The sequence below is a fragment of the Primulina tabacum genome, chromosome 3, assembly GCF_025594145.1.
Source record: "Primulina tabacum isolate GXHZ01 chromosome 3, ASM2559414v2, whole genome shotgun sequence".
NCBI classification, from domain to species: domain Eukaryota; kingdom Viridiplantae; phylum Streptophyta; class Magnoliopsida; order Lamiales; family Gesneriaceae; genus Primulina; species Primulina tabacum.
In genome coordinates, this window is record NC_134552.1 from 21,674,727 (window position 1) to 21,696,256 (window position 21,530).

Genomic DNA, 21,530 nt, shown 5'->3' on the forward strand with positions numbered 1-21,530 from the left:
ACTTGTTCCATGGAAAGATTTATGCCAATTTGAACATTTGAAAATTTTTGCACCTGAACAATAATTTTCTATCTTTGGCCATGGGGTCTATCAACGGTAGCCCAAATTGCGTAAATGAGATGTCACCTTTTGTGATTATGACGACCTTTGACAGCATGGAGATGGGAATGACTGGGATTTGAGCAAGAATATGCAAAGTGTTCATATGTTTTATTAACTCGATTTTTTTTACATTAGGCTTCTCAGTCTTTTCATTCATCTTCTCAGTGTTTTCCTTTGACTCTTTCAACTTCTTATTGGCCCTGGAAACCTGAGTAAGTGGAACCTTCTCCCTGACATACTCTGAATTAGAATACAAGACCAACTTTCTTTTGGTCTGTTGAGCCGGCATCTTAGCCTTGCCTACTGGTTTCTCGATTTCCTTTTTATTTTTCATCACCTTTCTCAATTTTAACGGCTAGAAGTTCCTCAACAGTCACATCATTTTTCTTTGCATAAGCTTCCATAGAAGTCCAATCCAACTGATTAACTTTACTGAGTTTGGTGGCATCCACCAGCATGACTTTCATGTGCTCCAAAAGATAACACAATAGGATGGAAAATCTATGAAATTGAGCTTCATTCTTCACCATAGTAGTGAATATTTTGAATGTAATGTTTGACCAATTTATATTAATTTTTGAAGCAATGGTTGTCATGGCTAGAAATTTCTCGGGATTTTTTCAAAAGCCCCTGCCTTATCCAACCCCAGCTTGCTTACTATGTCTGACAGCAACCCGTACTCTGATTTGAGATCCTTCTTCTGAGCCATGGGCTTATCCAAAGGAAAATCAGAAATTGTGAACTTTGTCCTCTAGTGAGCAACATTACCATGTGGAAAAGTGGAAAATGAACAAAGTTCGACCATTGGAAGGTAGAACATGTCAGAGAACAACTTCTGTGTGATTCAGATATTTGTATCGCAAACTTTGCACATAATTGATCTATGCTCCATCATAGCTGACTCAAAGAGCTCATTCATTGAGGTTTTAGAGAAGTGGAAGCCGTATCCTAGAAACTTCGTGAGTCCGGATGCCTCAAGAATTTTGAACATAATGACTAGAGCCTCATCTTTGTTGGCTAGTACAGATGCAAAGTTGATAGCAAGAGTGTTTGCAGAGTAAGAAGTCATCATGATTTGGGTGAAACGACTTGACTTGATCTATATAGCAGTTAGAATGTAAGAGAGCAAGAAAGCAATATAACAATGAAGTTGAAAGTTTGCAAATAGTAGGAAATAGATGGATTCGTGGAATATAAAACATATATACGATTTGGTTTGGTAGAAATGAGAGTCCACATGTCTATATGTCATTTGAAAATTTGAAAAGTCAAAAAGTCACTTTGAGCGGTTCATATATCCGAATAAAAATAAATATATTTTGAAAATAGACAATAACTGTCAGAACAATAAGTACGGAATTAAATTTAATTCAAATATTGAACTATTTCCAATTGGACCACTCATATAAGATTAATTTTTTTTACAGAAAAACAATCAGAGAAATTGATAAGATTAAGTTTAAACAAACTCTAGTTGTTGGGGTCAGAGTATGTGTACTGGCTTAATACATTGTTTTAACGTCTCGGATTTTGTTCCCCCTAAATTTATGCATTAATTACAATAAAATAAACCAAGTACATTACGAAAATAAGAAAAACTTAGCGTCTGATAGTGGTTTAGTGAATATCCCAGTGGTATGATTGTCCATTGAGATGAACTTCAGCCGGATGTACTTCTTCATTACATGATCTCGGATTAAATTATGTCTTATATCAATATGTTTGGTCCGCGAATGAAGAACAATATTGTATTTGATTGCTATCACACTTGTATTATCACATAAGATTGGGGATTCAACGGCTTGAATTTCATAATCTTTTAATTGTTGCTGAATCTAGAGTAATTGTACGTAGCAACTACCAACAGCTAGGTAATATGCTTCAACGGTTGATGTTGCAATAGATGTGTGTTTTTTGCTGAACTAAGAGATCAGTCTATCTCCTAGAAACTACAATGATACACTTGTGTTTTTTGGTAAATTTTGCAACCTGCATAATTTGCATCTAAATATCCAATAAGGTTAAAACTTGAGTATTTGAGATACCAAAAACCTTCACATTAAGTGCTTTTAATGTATTTAAGTAAGCGTTTATTGTTAGTATAATTTGATTTCTTAGGATCAGGTTGAGAGCGAGTACATACACAAACTGCAAACATAATATATAGCTGGCTGATAGTCAGATAAAAAAGCGATCCAATAAACCCTCTATACATTGTGATGTATATGGGGATTCCTCCTTCATCTTTGTCTAGCTTGATTGATGAGCTCATTGGAGTGGCAACTAGAACGCAATTTTCCATGCCAAATTATTTAACAAGTCTTTTGTATACCTGACATGGTTGACGAAATTGTCTGTTTCAAGATTTTGTACTTGCAATCCAAAGAAGAATGTTAATTCTCTCATCATTCTTATCTTAAATTGTTTCTACATAATCTTAGAAAATCTCTCACACAGTTTGAGGTTAGTGGAACCAAATTGATGGACCGTGTGCTGGCACCTAGGTGCTTCAAACACAATAAATCAATGAGCTGCAATAGCTCGTGTTCTAAGAATGAAATCACCGATAAATTAAATCGAATTTGGTGTTAAAACCAAGTGAAAAACACTCGAAGTAATCCTTCGTTAAGAAAGCTAATCAATTTAAAGCTTTTAACTTGTGTAAACTGATTAACTAAATGAAAGGGGATCAGTTCTTGCATATATCAGTTCAATTATGGACAAAACTTAACTGATATCAGCTAAAATTATCGAATCAGTTAAGAATAGAAACAAGCAGTTAAACAGAAATAACACAAGATATGTTTATGGATGTTCAGAGACTTCAACTGCTCATACGTCACCATTTCTACCACCTCGGGTAGGATCTACTAGAAGACTTTGATTTATACAATGTCTTGTACAAATCCACTCAGATTAGGACTTACTCTACTGCCTAATTTAATTCCTAGCCTAGAGTAAAGGCAACACCTTCCAGTCAACACTTGTTTAACGTCTATGTGTCAAAGACTACATACACAAGTTTTACGTCTTTGTGCAAGACTCACTCAACTGATCTTTTAAGCTCTACTCTCTGATATATGTGAGTGATAGTGTGTGAGTGTGTGATAACTATACAATGAATACACCGGGAAGGTAGTCTCACACATTGAGGGAAAATGACTTCTATACTAATTTGGGCTGATTGCTTCTTAGTAAGCTGATAAGGCTTTGAGCGTGCCTTTCTCTGTTGTTTTTCACACTTGTATATATCTTCCTTAAGCCTTCACTGATCTTCACCTTCTATTTATAGGCGCGGAGCTTGATCGTACAGTGAGACTCAATTATTGTATCCGTTGCATTTTGAATCCGTTTTTGAAATGTGTCTGTACTTTCCGATAACCATTCTGGAACGTTTTAGCTTTAAAGATTGATGCAACGTTCATTATTGTCCTTTGATTGGACAATTTCTTTTGTACCTTTGTGCACAGCTGGATTCTATTTAAGCTTGTCATAATCTGCAACTGATTGATTCTAACTGATTATCTAAACTTGTCATGTGAATTGTGATCTTCAGTTGGGCTGGTGAAATCAATTGACTCCTCAATTGAACTGATTTTACTCTTTCAGTCAAACTGATCAGCTGGCTTTTCATCAGTTGAGCTCTTCATCACTTGGCCAGGCTTCTGAAGTTCTTCTGCTGAACTGCTTATCAGCTGGACAATAAGTTTAACTTGTTCAGTTGATACTTTCAGTTTGCATTCTTCGACAGCTTCAGTTATGTTCAGCTAACTGCACACTCAGGTAAATTCATTATTAACAAAATAACAAGTTTTGTTAACATCAAAATTAAGCAAGATTGTGAACATGAAATGTTCCAAAACAAATATAATGTCATCAATATATATTTGGACAACCAAACAATGATCACCTTTAGTGCATCTAAACAATGTTTTATCTACGGTTCCAATCATAAAATCATGCTCAAGCAAGATTTTGGTTAATGCATCATACCATGTACGAGGTTCTTGCTTAAGGCCATATAAATTGTTGTCGAGTTAAAATACATAATTACGATGAGTATGACAAAAAAATCCTGTAGAATGTTCAACATATACTTCTTCATTAATCAGACCATTAAGAAATGTTGACTTGACATCCATTTTATAGAAATTAAAGCCTTTATATGCAGCAAATGCAATAAATATTCTAATGGCCTCAAGTCTATCTATAGGAGCAAATGATTTATCAAAGTCTATTATTTTTTCCCGTCTGTATCCCTAAGCTAAAATCTAGCTTTATTTCTTACAGCTGATTCACTCTTATCCATTTTATTTCTAAATACTCATCTAGTTCTAATAACAAGTATATTGGCTGGTCGGGGAACTAGATGTCAAACTTTACTTCTATTAAACTGATTAAGTTCTTCTTGCATAGCATATATATAGTTTCAATCACTTAAGGCTTCATCAATCTTCTTATGTTTAAGTTGTGAATTAAATGCAGCATGCAAAAATTCATATATAATTTGTTTTCCTGTTCTAAGAGGAGCGGTTTAGTTACCGATGACCAGCTCGATGGATAAATATTACTCTACTACTTGGTTCAAATAAATTTGTATCTGGGTGATGAATGGTTGGATCTCCATTTTTTTTAGTATGATCCTCCATTTGATAAATTTATGGTTGTTGATTGTTCAATGGTTCGATTTGTTCACTGGCTTGAATTTGATCAGCTTCTGCATAGCCTGTTGTACTTGCTTCAGGAGTGATTTCAGCCATTCTTCTCGAATATATCCCATGTTCACTGCTAGAAACAAGATTAGTAGTATACAATATATTGATAAAATCATGTATATTGTCACTGCAATTATCATGACAAATAAAGATTCATCAAGTACCACATGCACAGATTTTTCAACTATTAGAGTTATATTTGTAAAATCTATAATCTTTGCTAACCAAAGAATATCCTCAAAACACAACAGCATCATATTTAGCATCAAAATTGGATAGATGTGTTTTACCATTATTATGAATGAAGCACTTACAACCGAATATCCAGAAATATGATATTTATGGTTGTTTTCCTTTCTAGTTCTCATAGGGAGTCTTTCCATGACTTTTGTTGATAATTGATTAGTTTTGTTTGTAGCATGCAATATTTATAGCTTCTGCCCAAACCTTTAAAAGATATTAGATTCTGCTAGCATGGTTCGAGCCGCCTCTTGTAGTGTTCTGTTTCTTCTCTCACAAACACCATTTTGTTGAGGCGTTCTTGCGGCTGAAAGCTCATGCTTAATGTCATTATCTTCTAGATAGGTTGAGAGGAGTCTGTTGGTAAACTCAGTGCCTCTACCAGTCCTGATCATATCTATCACCACGGTTTTCTTAGTTTTTAATCTCCTTAGGAGCTTGATTAGTTGGGCAAAGGTATGATCTTTATAACTTAGAAAGATCACACATGTATACTGATGGACCATGTGCTGGCACCTTTGAGGGTGTTTCAAACACAATAAATCAATGAGCTGCAATAGCTCGTGTTCTAAAAATGTAAACACCGATTAATTAAATTGAGTTTGGTTAAAAACCAAGCGGAAAATACTTAAAGTAATCATTCGTTAAGAAAACTGATAGGTTTTATATCTTGTGCAACTGAATAACTGAAAATTATATGGGATCAGTTCTGGATTATATCAGTTAAGTTATGACAGAGCTGAACTGATATCAGCTGAACTGATCAAATCAGTTAAGAACAAAAACAAGCAATTAAACAGAAATAATACAAGATATATTTATGGATGTTCGGAGACTTCAACTGCTCCTACATCACCCCTTCTACCTCCTCGGGTAGGATACACTAGAAGACTTTGATTAAACAACTCTTTGTACAAACCCAGTCAGCTTAGGACTTACCACACTGCCTAACTAAACTCCTAGCCTAGACTGAAGGCAGCGCCTTCCAGCCAACACTTGTTTAACGTTTATGTGTCAAACACTATATAGACAAGTTTAATGTCTTTGTGCAAAAATGTTTTTGAGTGGTGATGTGTGCGTGTGTGTGAGAACTGAACAATGAACACAACGGGAAGGTGTTCTCACACACTGAGGGAAAAAGTGCTTCTAATCTAAGCTGATAACACGTTAAAGTGTTCTCTCAAATTTGGGCTGATTGCTTCTTGTAAGCTGATAAGAATTTAAGCGTGCCCTTTCACACTTGTATTCATCTTCGACTCTTCACCGATCTTCACCTTCTATTTATAGGCGCGAAGCTTGATCGTACAGCGAGACTCAATTATTGTATCCGATGCATTTTGAATCCGTTCCTCGAAATGTCTGTACTTTCCGACAGCCATTCTGGAACGTTTTGGCTTTTAACATTGATACAACGTTCATTATTGTCCTTTGATTGGACAATTGCTTTTGTACCTTCGTGCACAGCTGGATCCCATTTAAGCTTGTCTTGATCTATAACTGATTGATTCTAACTAATGCTATGAACTGGTCATCTGAACTGATCTTCAGTTGGACTGGTGAAATCAGTTGACTCGTCAGTTGAACTGATTTCACTCTTTCAATCGAACTGGTCAACTGGGCTCTTCATCAGTTGGTCGGGCTTCTGAAGGTCTTCTGTTGAACTGCCTATCAGCTGGACAATCAATTGAACTGGTTTAGGATTCATCGTTTGAACTGGTTCAGTTCGATTAATAAGTTGTTACTTTCAGTTTGCATTCTTTGACATATTCAGTTACGTTCACCTAACTGCACACTTAGATAAGTTCATTAGTAACAAAATAACAAGTTTTGTTAACATCAATATTAAGCAAGACTGAAAACATGAAATGTTACAACATATACCTTGAAAAATCATTAACAATCACCAGGGTGTACTTCTTTCTCCCTAGACCCATTACCGGTATTGGGCCAAATAGATCTATGTATAAAAGTTCAAGACATCCAGCCGCTGATGTACTTTCTTTGTTCTTGAAAGTTGATATGATATGTTTGCCTGATCGACATCAGGCATGCAGAACACTTTACATTTGGTAAAATCAATGTCAGACAACCTTGAGACCATTTTTTGTTTGCTAAAAAATTGGCAATAGATTTGAAAATTAAATGATTGAGCCATTTGTGCCAAAGTCGGTTCTTATTACCATGCAGAACGACAAAACACATAGGAGGGACAAGATTTTCATCATTCCACTTAATTTGTAGGTGTTTTGTTCTTTTAGTGCGGTTAACGTAACATCTCCGGTTGCAGATTTAACCATACATTATATTTGTGAAAATCAACCGTATGTCACATAGTTGAATATATACCCATTAATAGAAAAATGACAACTATGATGGTTGGGTATTAGACCACAAAGGGACCAGGTAAACTTAAAAAGTATTCCAACGCATGTTTCGGTGGTCTAATAATAATATTCATACATTGACATTCTCAGTCACACTAATCATAGCTATCAAATCTAAGATCCAAAAATTAAATCCGTATCCGTATGAGTATTAAAAAAATCAAAATTTCCAACAAGTACCATCACACAACGTTGTAGGCACACAGGATGATGAAAAATCAACTCCCAGGGTGGTACCTCCAAGGAGAAGCAAAGTATATTATTATTATTATTAATTATTATTGTTAAATAAATAAATACAGGAGTAGTGCACAAACCAATCCTTCTGATCAAACAAACGCATAATTATTTTCCCACATATACATAGCTTGTAATTGTTGTGTTTGAACTGAAGAAAGTACAAAATAAGATAACATGTGTGATTGAAAAACGTATAAAGAAAAAGTATATTTACATAGTAATGTTTATGACAATGTAAGAGCTTCAAATAATTTGAGGCGAGAACAATAGCTTCCCAACCACGTCGATGCATGCTGACATAATTTTTCATCAAAGAAAACCTGTCAAGGCATCTACTATTTTCTCTGGCCTGCAAATACACATTGCTTTCAAGAGACTTAATTTTATGTATGAACAAAATTCTGGGAGAAATGTTGATTACCAATCCTCCTGTGGCATGTGACCCGCGCCTTCTATCAGCTTAAGTTTTACCACATCAGGATTCCTTTTCTGGAATTCTTCGGCCACTATTTGGGGAAGATACTTGTCTGATACCCCCCATGCAACTAAAGTCGGCTTGTCCCAGCTTTAAAAAAGAATCACAAGAGTTTTCATATTTCGGTAACAAGAAATCATGTAGTTAGTAGCACTAACTGCAGTTTGTGTAAGTTTGAAGAATTTTGAATCCATCGTATAGATCATGATCATGAAATATTTTCAAGAGTAATGCAGTTTCATTAAATTTAAAATGCATTGTATTGTGTTAACTGAATCAGTAATTCTTGGATTGCTTTGTCTCGAAAAGAAAATTCAGACTTCATGCATTCGCCACATAAAAATGTAGTGTACAAACAAATCCAGCCTAATAAATACCTTCCAGATGAAAATCCAGCAGATATTTGACTCGTAATATCCTTAAAGTTAATTCTCTTAGCAACTTCAAGCAGGGCTAGAACAGAAAAAATAAAATAAAATCAGCTGTGTATATTATGCGTGCATGAATGCTATAGGGACTAATATAAACTAATTTTCCCATGTTTTAGGAGAAGCTTAAGCTTCGCTTGCTTTAGTATTGAATTGGTCCTACTTATATGTGACTATGAGAGACAATCAACAGTGGGTGAATTGTCTGTAATTGTTTGCCTATATCTTTAATTTAGAGATCTTTCTTGACATAAAATAGGAGACTGGTGAAGGGTTGTCATCTTTTTGAGAGTGAGAGTACAACGAATCAGTTCTGTTGAAATAATCATCACAAGATTTGAGTGTGGAACAAACCAAAGCCAGGTCCACTGCTCGCCAAATATGGTAACCGATACACATCAGCTTTTTCCAACTTCAACACATAGCTGCCAAGTAAAAAATTCTTTTTTTCATTAGGAAATGTTCCATGAACTTCCAAATGCCAATCGATGATGATTTTTTAACATGATACTTCTTTTTGCTCTCAGGGAAAAACTCCAACATGTTGCTGTAAAAAATTTCTCATTCCTGTCCAATTAAATCTCCAAGAAATTAGCCAAAAGGTTTCAGATGCATGCGATATTTGAAGGGTCATACTCATTCGAATGTAGCAGCAGTGGAATTCAGTTTGCGAAAATTTGTAAGACAATGCTGGTACAAAACCAAGAAAATATGACGCACTATGGGCCTTGTTGACAAAAAGGAAAAAAATAGAATAAAAAATTATGAACACATATTTTAAACTAAAAGTGGAGGGATTAAGACTGGATAAGAAATTTCTAGATACGTACGCACTACCAGCTTCAATAAAACGCTCAGCCATAACAGCATTCTGGCAGGTGAATTCACCAAGAAATGGAATCCTGGTTATCAGCACAAAGGGAGGAGAGACCATGTAGTATTAGAAAACAAATAGATAATTACTAAATACTTATAAACCATGAGAAATTGAAAATGAATGTCATTCAAATGACAAGCACTCTTTGATTGGGGGAAAAATATAACCTGAGTTGTTGGAACAGTCCAGGGACTGGAGACGAGATAGTTAACGGGGTGTTCAGGATCACAAGTTTTGACATTTTGCTTTGATTTTTCAAAGCCCATGTCAATCCATATGATCCCACAAGAAAACCCTATAAAAAGAAAATAAAGTGGGAAACTTCAGGTTCAAAATTGAAGTAAGATGGTAATTAAACGCAGCAAATGCACATAACGACTTTGGAGTTCTGCATAGTTTCAAGAAGACCAAGAATTTTTGTGTTACATAAATCAATTTAAGCCAGAGATGGAATGATATCACCTCTAAGTATTTATAGACTTGAAATGTAAAGGAATACAACAGAATGATAATTGCTTCATGAATAAAAGATTATGACCCCAAGGGAGAACCCTCGAAAACAGAGAGTAATTTCTCTTGCTGCTGGTTCAAGCTAGGACACTCCAACAAAATAATATGCTTGATAAAATCCCTTCCTAACAATCTTCCAGTTTATATTCTTTTCGTCCTCCTGTAAAATCACACCCCCTAACACATGGTTTTTATATTTCCACTATAGATCAGGATAGAATAAATTGGATTATATTTATTTATGGCCATAACATTTTGAATTTGAGAAATAAAGATGTGTGGAATGGAATTTATATGTTCACTAGCATATGCGGGTTCACTTATTAGCATTACGTAAACAAAATCTGCATCGCAATTAAATATGTTCAAACCTGAACCACAAGATGAAACGGTGAGATCACCCCTAGGGTAACAAGAAGTTTGTCAAATACTTCATGGAACTCTTTCTCTGCCAATGAATTATATGAAAATTAAGAAGCTCCTCCATAAAACTACGTCAAACGAATCTTCAATGTGATAATATAATTAACATGATGATAGAAAGTCACAAACCAGTGTAGTCGAATCCATATCTAGCCTGCGGCTTGTCACTAAAACCAAATCCTATCCAGTCAGGCGCAAAGCAATGAAACCCGACATCTGCCATCTAATGAAAGAAATATAGCCTCGGAAATCAACAAGTACGAACAAACAATATTTTTGTTTGTATAAACAATCAACACTTTCATATTCAATTTCTGCATTTATCGCACACGAGTACAAAGATCTTTACACCGTAAGAGAAGGCATCCAAGCAATAGAAGCACCAAGTTCCAACCAGTCGCATAGATTCGGAAACAACAATTAATAAGTTCATTTTTAGAATGGGCAACGAGACCTGAGACATAACAACTCGATAGCTGAAGGATTGTGTTGGAGCTCCATGGAGAAAGACAATGGTTCCACGCTTGCTTTGAGGAGATCCTGTCAAACAGAAAATGCTACTTCTTGTTTCAGACATTCTGCGGTATTTTATGCTACATTATCAGTTGCATTAACTCGATATCTCATACATGAACCCAAGTCTAGCCATATTGGCCCACACATCACATTATAGGACAAGTAAGAAATCTCCAGTGAAGCAGTTGATGTAACACCAAGCTTGCACTAAGTTCAACATTTTGAAATACGAGAATTGTAAATACAACAACAAAGAAAAATCATACCTGTCTCCCTCACAAACCACCGGAACCCTCCAGACTTAATGTAAGATCCATATTCCTTTCCTTTGTCTTCTATTCTCTTGAATAAATATTGGGACAAAATACACCAATATTAGTGTCTCCTCCACCGACAAACTCAAGCTGAACACAATGTTTAAGGCAAGAGTGAATTCAACAGCGGCAAGCAGAGCATCGCCTCGCTAAGGGTTTCATAATTTATAGGTCAAAATGAATATACATAAAGCCTATCTTATCAACACATTTGTGAATTATCCCCTGTTTCAGCGGGGTCAAGAAGGAAAAAATGCAAAACAAAATAACTCAGTGATTAGGAATGTTGGAGACTACATAGAGCATTTGGCCGACATTTCCATCTTCTGCGGGGGATTCAGGTAGCTGAATCGCACTCCGACTCGAGGGGTTATCGGTGACGAATCCAAAAGGATTGAATGTCGGCTTGTCTTCGTCTTTCTCAGAAGCCTTGGCAATTGTACGGATTCTTTTCCGCGTAAGAATTTTCTCTTTAGGAAAGGAAGGGGTGGTGGAGAATCCGATGAGCGCCAGCGGTGGAGAGAGAAGAGACAGAAGCATTATGGCGGCGGAGTGGTGGCGAAAGAGGGAGCTGGAATATTAACCACCACTAACCGCTGATACTGAAATCTTGATTTTTGAATGATCAACATTCGATTGACTTCAAATAAAAGAAAACAATTTTTAAATGGTTATTTACTTTCTCAAAATCGGATTAAAATTCACTTTTGCAAAAAAATAAAATAAAATAAGTAGACATATTATGAGACGGTCTCACTAATTTTTATCTGTGAGACGGGTCAACTCTACCGATATTCACAATAAAAAGTAATACTCTTAACATAAAAATTAATATTTATTCATGGATAACTAAAATAAGAAAACTGTCTCACAAAATACGACCCGTGAGATCCTCTCACACAAGTTTTTGCCAAAAAATAAATACCTTATTCTGGCTTTTGTAGATTTGGTTTCAAATTCAGACCTCAAATCCATTGTATCTATTTCAAAATTAAAATTAAATATTTGAAATTTTATATTTTAGTTAAGCACATTTTTTACTTCAATTTCAAATTCATGACTTTTAAATATTTTATTTGAAATTCGAATCAAGGAATCCAAAAGCAACCTATAAAAAATTTAAATAAAGCTCAAAATGGTAAAATATAATTGATGTGGCTGATGGGTTTCTTATGGGGAAATTTCATAAAAATAAATCGTGTGCTTTTCTTCCTAAATGGGGTCTCTTTGAAATAGAGGAGTCTCTTTTTTTAAAAAAAAAAACATCCACCTATATATATATATATATATATATATATAAAAATAAAAAGAGAGAAATTAATGTTATATATAATAATAAAAATTAATGTGTGATGATGTATGTGATGATGTATTTAATTTTGAATTATTTTCAAAAAAATTCTATAAATAGGTCTCTCAATTTATGAATAAAAAACACAATTGAGTGGAAAATTTTTTATAAAGTGTGTAGTATAATATATTTATGAGTTTGAGATTTTTACTTTTTACCGTAAATTTTTATTTTTAACACATTATCATTACGATAATCAAAGGTTTTCCATATTTTTCCAAGCTACAAAACACAAGAAAAATATAACAATATTCAAAAGTAAGAATATTTATTTTAATTTTTATCTATTTTTATTGTGTATATATTTTTTTTTTGAAGGTCAATGCTTGAACTTTATTGAATATCTAAAATGTCATTAGTTACAAGACGAATCAACCAAATAGGAAAATCTCCAATCTCCCACACAAAATGAGAGGAGGAAGAAATAGCAAAAGAAGCGATCGAGTCTGCAACTGCATTCGCTGATCGTCGAATATGGCTAAGCTGAAGTGTTACTTAAGGAGTCCAGGAGAATTCTGATATCTGTAGCAATTGACCCTACGTAACTGAGATTCTCTTCCAACCTTGTGACTGCTTGCACTGCTAGTAGAAAATCTGAGGTGACTTGATGAAGCGATAGGTTGCTCATTTGAGAGATCTTTAAACCGCTTTCAATAGCCAGAAGTTCATTATATGTGATAGATAGTTTGTTAATTTTCTTTCCAAACGCAAGAACTGGTTGCCTCTCATGATTTCTGACCACCCCTCCAATTGCATAACAATTTGAATCTTCATTATAGGCTGCATCAACATCCAATCTGAGTTTGTCTTTTGGTGGAGCAACCCATTTCCCAGGTAAAGTACACTGGCGAGTTCCCAATAGAGGAGAGAGAGCTAGTCTCGAATGTTGAAAATCATGTAATAGAATCTCACTCCAATCAGTACTAATACCGCCAGAACATTCTTTTTTCTTGTGAATCAAACTCAGTCGTTCCGTCCAGGTTGCCCAAGCTCGCATTGCAAACAATTCAAATTCTATTTTACTAATATTCTCTTTCATCCACAGAAAAGTATCAAACAAATTCAAATGCCTAACTTGTTTCAGGAACGACCAAAAGTATGTTCTTTTCCAGCAGGATTTGATTACAGGACACGCGATTAAGGCATGGCTTGTCGAATCACACACGTATTGACATAATGGGCACATACCAGAGACTGGGACATGGTGAGTTAATAAATTTTGTTCTGTAGGTATTATGTCAAGCACTGCTCTCCAACAAAATATCCGGACTTTTGGAGGGACTGAGAGAGCCCAAAGGTATTGCCACCAACTTTTCAGGCGAGAACTCGAGGTAGATACCGGAGAGTCATAAAAGCCCATAGCTACCTTATACCCATCTCGAACCGTGTATTTTCCTTTCGGATCAAAGATCCAATACCGGTAATCCTCATGATGTGTCGAAGAGATAGGAATGGCTAGGATCTTTGCAACCAGGTAGTTTGAGAAGTGCTGGCGAACCACTGATTCTTTCCATTTTCGATTTTCAATAAGATATTTAACCAACATATTATTATTCTGCATCTCTGTAGGAATAGCACAACCCCAAGAGCTCGGTATCCATCTATCTCTATTCAATGCAATCCTGGCTCCATCTCCCACATGCCAACAAAGTCCCTTCTCTAGTAAGGGTCTGCTCCACAGTATGGAGCGCCAGTGGTACGAAGGGTTATTACCAAGGCCAGAAGCCATGATGTCTTGGTTCTTGAAATAACGTGATTTAAGAACACGAGCTACCAGAGAGTCTGGATCCACAATGATACGCCATATCTGCTTAGCCAAAAGAGCCTTATTAAAGGTTTCCAGATGACAGAAACCCAAACCGCCCATGCATTTAGGCAGACAAAGAGATTTCCAAGATTTCCAATGCATCCGATTCTTCCCTGCATCAACACCCCACCAGAAATTTGAGCATTCACGCTCAATCTCTGCACAAACCTATTTAGGGATACGAAAACAAGACATAGCATATGTAGGGATAGCCTGTACCACCGATTTTATCAGAGTCTCTTTTCCACCTGCTGAGAATACTTTGTTGCCCCAACCTTGTATCCTCTGTACAACTCTTTCCACTAAATATCTAAATTGTAGCTTCTTGTTTTTAGTGGAGAACACTGGGAGTCCCAGATAGATATCATGACCTTGCACCATTGAAATAGCCAGGCGTGCTTTAATGTTCTCTGCTAGTTGAGCGTCTGTGTTCGGGCTAAAAGATAGTGAGGACTTCTCAAAGTTAATAAGCTGTCCCGAGGCCCTTTCATAGGATAATAGACAATTTCTTATAGCCTCGCAATCTGCCATTGTTGCTCTGAAGAAAAGTAGGCTATCATATGCAAAGAAGAGGTGAGTAATAGCGGGGCAAGATGATGCAATACGAACTCCAGTTAATAAGCGACGCTCTTCCAGAGATAAAAGAGCACAAGAGAGTCCATGTACACATAAAACAAATAAATAGGGAGAAAGAGGGTCTCTCTGTCTTAAGCCTCTGCTCGGAATGACATTACCAATTATATCACCGTTTAAAGAGAAAGAGTATCTGACAGTACGAATGCACCTCATGATCTTTTCCACCCAGATTGGTGAAAAGCCCAGTCTTAACATCATACCTTCAAGAAAGCTCCACTCCACTCTATCATAGGCTTTAATATATAATGTCATATTATTATATAAAAAAATTCTATGATGCCTCATTATAATAACGTGATGTGATTTTTGTAGAACCCGAAAAATAAGATTACGTATAAGCCATGCATAATTGCTACTATTTAAATAAAAATAAATTTTTATAAATATATGAAGTGTTTGATTTATTTTAATAATTTTAAGTCATGATTATTTATTTTAAAAGTAGATGTTTAGATTTATCTTTCCAGGATAAATACGCGAAGTCGGACCGGAGTTTGGAGATTAAAGATAAGATTAATAAGATTAATAATAAGAAAATATTCCTAAATTTAATTTAAGTCAAAGAATAATTTAATTTAAAGAAAAAGAATGTCCTTGGGATTTAATAAATTAATTAGAGCTAAGTTGGTAAATAAGTTCTTTAGGTTAATATTTAATTAAAGCTTAAATTAAAATATGTAAACAAAGGGGGATAAACTAATCTAAGTCTAGTAAATTCAAAAAATTAATCATAGCATTTGAATATTTAAATTTGAGGTCATGAATGCCATGCAATAATCTAACCCAAATTTAATGTGTAAATTCACCCCATTTAAACCACTCCTAATTACACTTCATGGTGTATTCATTTACCCTCTTAATTCACCAAGTAATGGTAATTCAAATATTATAGCACACCACATTCATCCTCATCTTACTACCTAGCATACCAACGTGTATATGCAACAAAAATGAGGGAAAAGAATAGGCTAGCAAGGAATAAGAAAACATTTCAAACCATTCCACTTCTTGAGTTGTAACCTCCCACCTTAATGCATGTTATGACCCATTTAACACCACTTATAACATTCATCTTCCTTACCTACATATCCTACACTCTAATGCTCGAAAAAATCAGAAGGAATCAGCTGCTAAAAACGTGAAAACAGCAGCAATAAAACAAGAGAAGAAGAAACAATTCAAAAACCATTCCACTCCTTCACTTGTAACTCCCATTTTAATGTATGTTATGGCACTTTTAACACCTCCTATACCACTCCTCTTCATTGCCTAACAAGCCTACACCCTCACCTTCGAAACATATCAGAAATAACAGCTTAGGAACGTGATAACAGTAGCTGAAACAAGAAGGAAAACTCAACTCCGCTCCGCCGCTCGCATTCGTCGTATTGATTTGTTTTTGTGTCAAAACAAATTCCAGGCAGTATATATTAGTTCTTTGCTCTTCAATCAAGTTATTATAGATATTTTAAATCAATATGTGATCAAGGTTTGGGAGGAAAAACGAAATATAGCAGCAACTACCCAAGAATTCCTGTACAGAATTTTTATGTTTCCACTTTGTGTCTCACGGTTTTGGTTGGCTTGCTTTGTGGTTCAGGAGGTTGGCTCGTTTTCCAGGCACTCAAGGCTGCTCCTAGGAATGTTTTACCATGTGTCAGGGAGTTGTCGGTTCATTGGTTGAGTCTAAACATTTTTTAAAAAAGGCATGACAGCAAACTTTTTCTACCAACTACAGATTTGGTTCACGATTTTTTTGTCATTGAGTTGTTTAAGGAGTGTTCGAACCCTGGCTGTCCTAGGGGCTGTAGCCACGGTTAGAACCCTACCTTAACATGTCTAGGACGTGACCAAATCATCCTTTCAAAGATTGGTTCACGGGTCCATCAAAATTTCACCAAAACAACATAAGTGCATTTCGGTGTTCTCCATTTTCTGTGTGTGTACACTTTCGGTTTTTGGGCGTTGTTTGGATTATGGTTGGTTTCTAGCCCATAGCCATGGTTCATACAACACTCCATCATGTCTAGCTCAAGACATGGTCGATCAAATGACCACTGGAACGACACAAGACATTAAATCAAATTATTACAGCATACTACGCATAAAGGGGTGCTCTTGGCAGCAACTTTGAGTTGTCCTAGGTGGTTGCTTGGTTTGTGGTTGGCTTTTAGCCCTTAGCCATGGTCCAAGCCATGCCTTAGGATGTTGGTAAGAGTCCTTGGGCGGTGGTTCAAGCCCTTGGCCATTATTTTCAGAGTTTGCTCCACAAACAAGCAAGCTGCCGCTGCTGTATTTTCTGCTTTTTGACAGCAGCTTTGGGTCACGGTTATGGTGGTGGTTTGAGTTCTTGGTTGGCTTTTAGCCCATGGCCTTGGACTGGACACTACCTTAAGGAGTTAGGAAAGTCATGTTTTTGGCCGTTTGTGATTTGGTCGAGTTTAGAGGTCGTACGAGAATTTACGGTGAAAGGTGCCAAAATGACTCTCGAAAAAGTGTTTTATGTTTTTGGATTCCTTTCACCCATTTTCGTGTTTTATAGTTATTATGCATAATTTTCAGTATGTTTGGGGTATTTTTAATCATGGTTAAACGTCGGTTTAATGTTGGTTCGGGTTGGTACGAAGCCATGGTTAAAAATCAAGTTGTTGGTCCAAATCGTCTCGTTTGTTTGTTCTATTGTTAAGATTTTGTCAAGTTAAGATTTATTGCATGTGTCACATATTAGTAGTAAGTCGCAGCAAGCCTAGGAACGATCCAACTCATCCGGTAAAAATAAGGTTATAATTATATTATGTGCATAAAAATATAAAATGTTTATTTTTGAGATATATGCTATATGTCTTGTGGCCACCTTACGTTTATGGGTTTGGAAGTCGGTAGGCGCAACCGAGGACCTCTCCGCCCGGTGACTTACGACCAGTTTATGATTATGTATGGGTATGGACATCCAGCCCAAGGGCTGTGATTGATCTCTACCGTCCAGTATACTGTGGTTTAGTCTGATCAGGCGCTTACGCTATGTTGTGGGCCACTTGCTTAGAAACATTATCTCTACCAGAAAAAATTATGATATGTTATGACATAGCTCTATTGAGCAAAGCTTTTACGTATGAATTTTCAGATATGAACGTAGTTATAATTATTCATGATACGATTTTCACCATACTGCTCTACGATACTTTATTTTTATGATACATGCGATTTTATGATATATTTACTTGTTATTCACGATATATACATGTTGAGTCTTTAGACTCACTAGACTTGATTGTTGTAGGTATTGACGAGGTCGAGACCGCGGGCGGAGACCAGTGAGCGATCTTGGGACAGCATAGTAAACCCGAGGACCTCATGATTTAGTTTATGCACCTTTTATTATTCAAACTCAGTTTTAATACGTTGGATTATTTTTAAATTGATGTTTACGTTGGATTATTTTTAAATTGTTGGTTGAAAACAATATTTGCTTCCGCTGTTATTTTAAAGTTAAAAATTATTTACATGTATATTTTAATTAAATAAGACAAGATAATTATTTATTTAGAAAATTTTTAATAATTTCGCAAAATTATGAATACGAAATACGGGCCTTTACAATTATATTAGTACAATATATATATATTTTTATTGTGTTACTATTTATTTATTGTATATATATTTGAATAATATCATGTTATTATATAAAAGCAGTATATGATATCTCATTATAATAACGTGGTGTGATTATTTCATTGTTATATATTTTTATTTTGTTATATAATAATTATATATTTATATTTGTATAATGTCACAGTATTAAATAAAAGGAGTCCCTGACATCTCATTATAATAATGTGATGTGATATACATAATTATTTAAACATGATTAAAATTATATACATCATATTATTATCATAAAATTATACATATACATACATTTAATTTTAAGATTTTGTAAACGGTCATAAATAGCTAGTTTTTATTCTATAAATATGACAGCTAGTTTTTACTCTATAAATATGATTTCGCAAATACATTCAATCACTTCAAATTTACTCTTCATCCCTAAAAGTTTTCTTCATCAAATTTTCGAAGAAGAAGAAGATGGTTCTTTCAAGGTTATTTTATATAATTATTTTGGTTATTATACTCGCTAGTTTGTATTTATCGAAGAATATATGTCTCGTGTTTTTTCTTTATTTTTAAAAATACTTGTATCTATAATTTATCTGTTACTTTGTATTGCCATATTAATAGATTTAGAGCTTAACTGATAAAATACATTGTTATTTTTATAGTACCACCATGTCAAATTTGGCAAAACTCGAATTCGTTGTGCTCGAAATTACAGGAAAAAATTATAGATCATGGACTCTCGATGTAGAACGCATCTTGAGTCATTGGGTCTAAATAAGACCATTAAAGAAAATTGTATCTCATCATCACAAGAAAAAAACAAAAGCTATGATATTTTTGCGTTAGCATCTTGATGAGGGATTAAAATGTGAATATGTCATTGAAAAAGATTTCATGGCTTTATGAAAAGATTAAAGGAAAGATTTCAACATATAAGGGAAGTTACACTTCCAACTGCCCGTGATGAATGAAATACGTTAAGATTCCAATATTTTAAGAAAGCCAGTGATTACAACTCGACAATGAGTCGAATAATATCGCATTTAAAATTTTGTGGACATGAGGTTACGGAATCAGAAATGCTTGAAAAAATATTTTTCACTTTTCAGGCATCAAATATAACTCTACAACAACAATATAAAGTGCGTTGATTTGCGAAATATTATGAACTTATCGCACGTCTTCTTCTGACGGAAAAGCACAACGAGCTGCTAATAAGAAATCATCAGTTCCGACCCATTGGATCAATAACATTTCGAGAAGTAAATGTTGTAAGTAAAGATAAATTTAAACCTGAAAAACAAAATCAAAATCAAAGACAAGGTTTTGGTTGAGGTCGTGGACGTGGAAGTGATTGTGGTCGTGGTCGCGGCCATGGTTTTGAAAAAAATCGAGATAGGTACTTTTATAACTCATCTCAAAAGAGCTTTACGAACTACCCACTAAAAATGAATCATGAGGACATGAATATTAATGAAAACCACTCAAATCGATTTGAAAGTTCTTGTTTGCTAGACTTAATTTAATTGTGGTGATGAGAGTCAAAACCAATAGGCCGTAATAGTTAAATCAGAAGACATTATAAATTGACGGTAGCTTAACTCAGCTTATAAAACTAGAAGCAGAACATAACTTTAAAAGCAGAACTTAGCTTAAGCAGAAGTTAATTTAACGTCTCTTACTTGATCGTTATAGTCTTAAATGTTATCGTTACTTTGTCTAGTACTAGCATTAATTGCATCATTAATGATGTACAAAGACATTTAACATGTTCTTACCTAGTTTTGGTATGTAAAAAGACTGATTTCTCTGAAGCTTTCTGCAGGACCTTTTTTAGGTATTAAAGCTGATTTTACTCAGGAGTCTCAGAAGATATTTTTGATTATAGACGTTGTACTCAAAGTTTCCTATATATGTAGAGTTAAATCCTTTATAAAAAAACAACAACGTGATTTATCATTATCAACGCAACGATTATTCCAACGCTAGTTTGAGCTATCATCAACTACTTATCTTCAAGCTCAACATACAGAATATAGCAACACATGCTTTATTCTAAATATCCGATCTTTTGAGATCATTTTGTGCTGCTGCTGTTTCGAAATCTCTTCAAGCTAAACACTTTACTATATCTTATTGAGAAGAGTATGTAATCTGGGAAAGAGACTTTTCCAGAACTTTGTTGTATTCGTTTTACTGAGTTGTGTAACTAAGAGTTTCAGTAGGCTAAGGGTAAGCCCTACTGAAGTGGGTGTGTACAAGTTTTGTACTTTAATATCCAAAGTGTTTTAGTGATACTTTCTGGAAATAGAAGAAGGGGAGACGTAGAAGATTTTGTCTTCGAACTTCCAGAAACAACCACTATTCAACTGCCTACTGTTTTATTGTTTCTCACCGTACTCCATCGGATCGTTTCCGCACTTATTATTGTGATCTGTTGGATTTACATTCGAACAAGATTAACTATAATCTCTAACAAGATTCTAACACCCTTTGCAAAATAGTCCAACAAAGGAAAGACTTTATTCACCCTCCCTCTAAACTCTTTATCGATCCCCAACAAGTGGTATCAGAACATATTTTTCTTATTCTAAATATTTATAATAGATATGACACACTTCAGCAAAGTACCCATGTTCTCAAAAGAAGATTTCGATGACTGGAAGATCCGGATGCAAGCTCATCTTGCAGCTCAAGAAGATGACATGTGGTTTGTCATCACAGATGGTCCACTGAATATTTTAAAGCCTAACACCGCTATTGCTGTCACTGAGGGGGCACCTCAGATGGTTGAGAAGCACATAGGAGAATGGATAAGTGAAGACAAAAAGAAAGATAATCTTGACAATGTTGCGAAGGACATTCTCTACAAAACTCTCGAGAAGAACACCTTC

General features: G+C 35.1%; 1 protein-coding gene across 2 annotated transcripts; it reads right to left on the reverse strand.

The window, feature by feature from the left end:
• Positions 1 to 7,749: 7,749 nt before the first annotated feature.
• On the reverse strand, positions 7,750 to 11,863 carry LOC142541010 (uncharacterized). 2 transcript variants are annotated; one of them, XM_075647543.1, is made up of 11 exons: positions 11,522 to 11,863; positions 11,177 to 11,252; positions 10,849 to 10,934; positions 10,524 to 10,617; positions 10,343 to 10,419; positions 9,629 to 9,756; positions 9,415 to 9,486; positions 8,939 to 9,009; positions 8,534 to 8,609; positions 8,103 to 8,246; positions 7,750 to 8,030 (listed from the first exon to the last, which is right to left on the reverse strand). In XM_075647543.1, exons 1-11 carry the CDS (start codon positions 11,762 to 11,764, stop codon positions 7,991 to 7,993), a joined length of 1,107 nt encoding a protein of 368 aa, XP_075503658.1. In that variant the 5' UTR covers positions 11,765 to 11,863; the 3' UTR covers positions 7,750 to 7,990. The 2 variants fall into 2 exon arrangements, with proteins under 2 accessions (XP_075503658.1, XP_075503659.1); XM_075647544.1 differs by having other exon boundaries at positions 11,177 to 11,314; positions 11,522 to 11,722.
• Positions 11,864 to 21,530: the final 9,667 nt, after the last annotated feature.

What these genes read in the sequence shown, in the direction of transcription:
- LOC142541010 (XM_075647543.1), bottom strand. Translation starts at nt 11,764, where the DNA reads ATGCTTCTGTCTCTTCTCTCTCCACCGCTGGCGCTCATCGGATTCTCC. An exon ending in ATATGGATTCGACTACACTG is followed by an intron (nt 10,420 to 10,523) that starts GTTTGTGACTTT and finishes ATTCATTGGCAG; the next exon opens with AGAAAGAGTTCCATGAAGTA. An exon ending in TTTATTGAAGCTGGTAGTGC is followed by an intron (nt 9,010 to 9,414) that starts GTACGTATCTAG and finishes TTTACTTGGCAG; the next exon opens with CTATGTGTTGAAGTTGGAAA.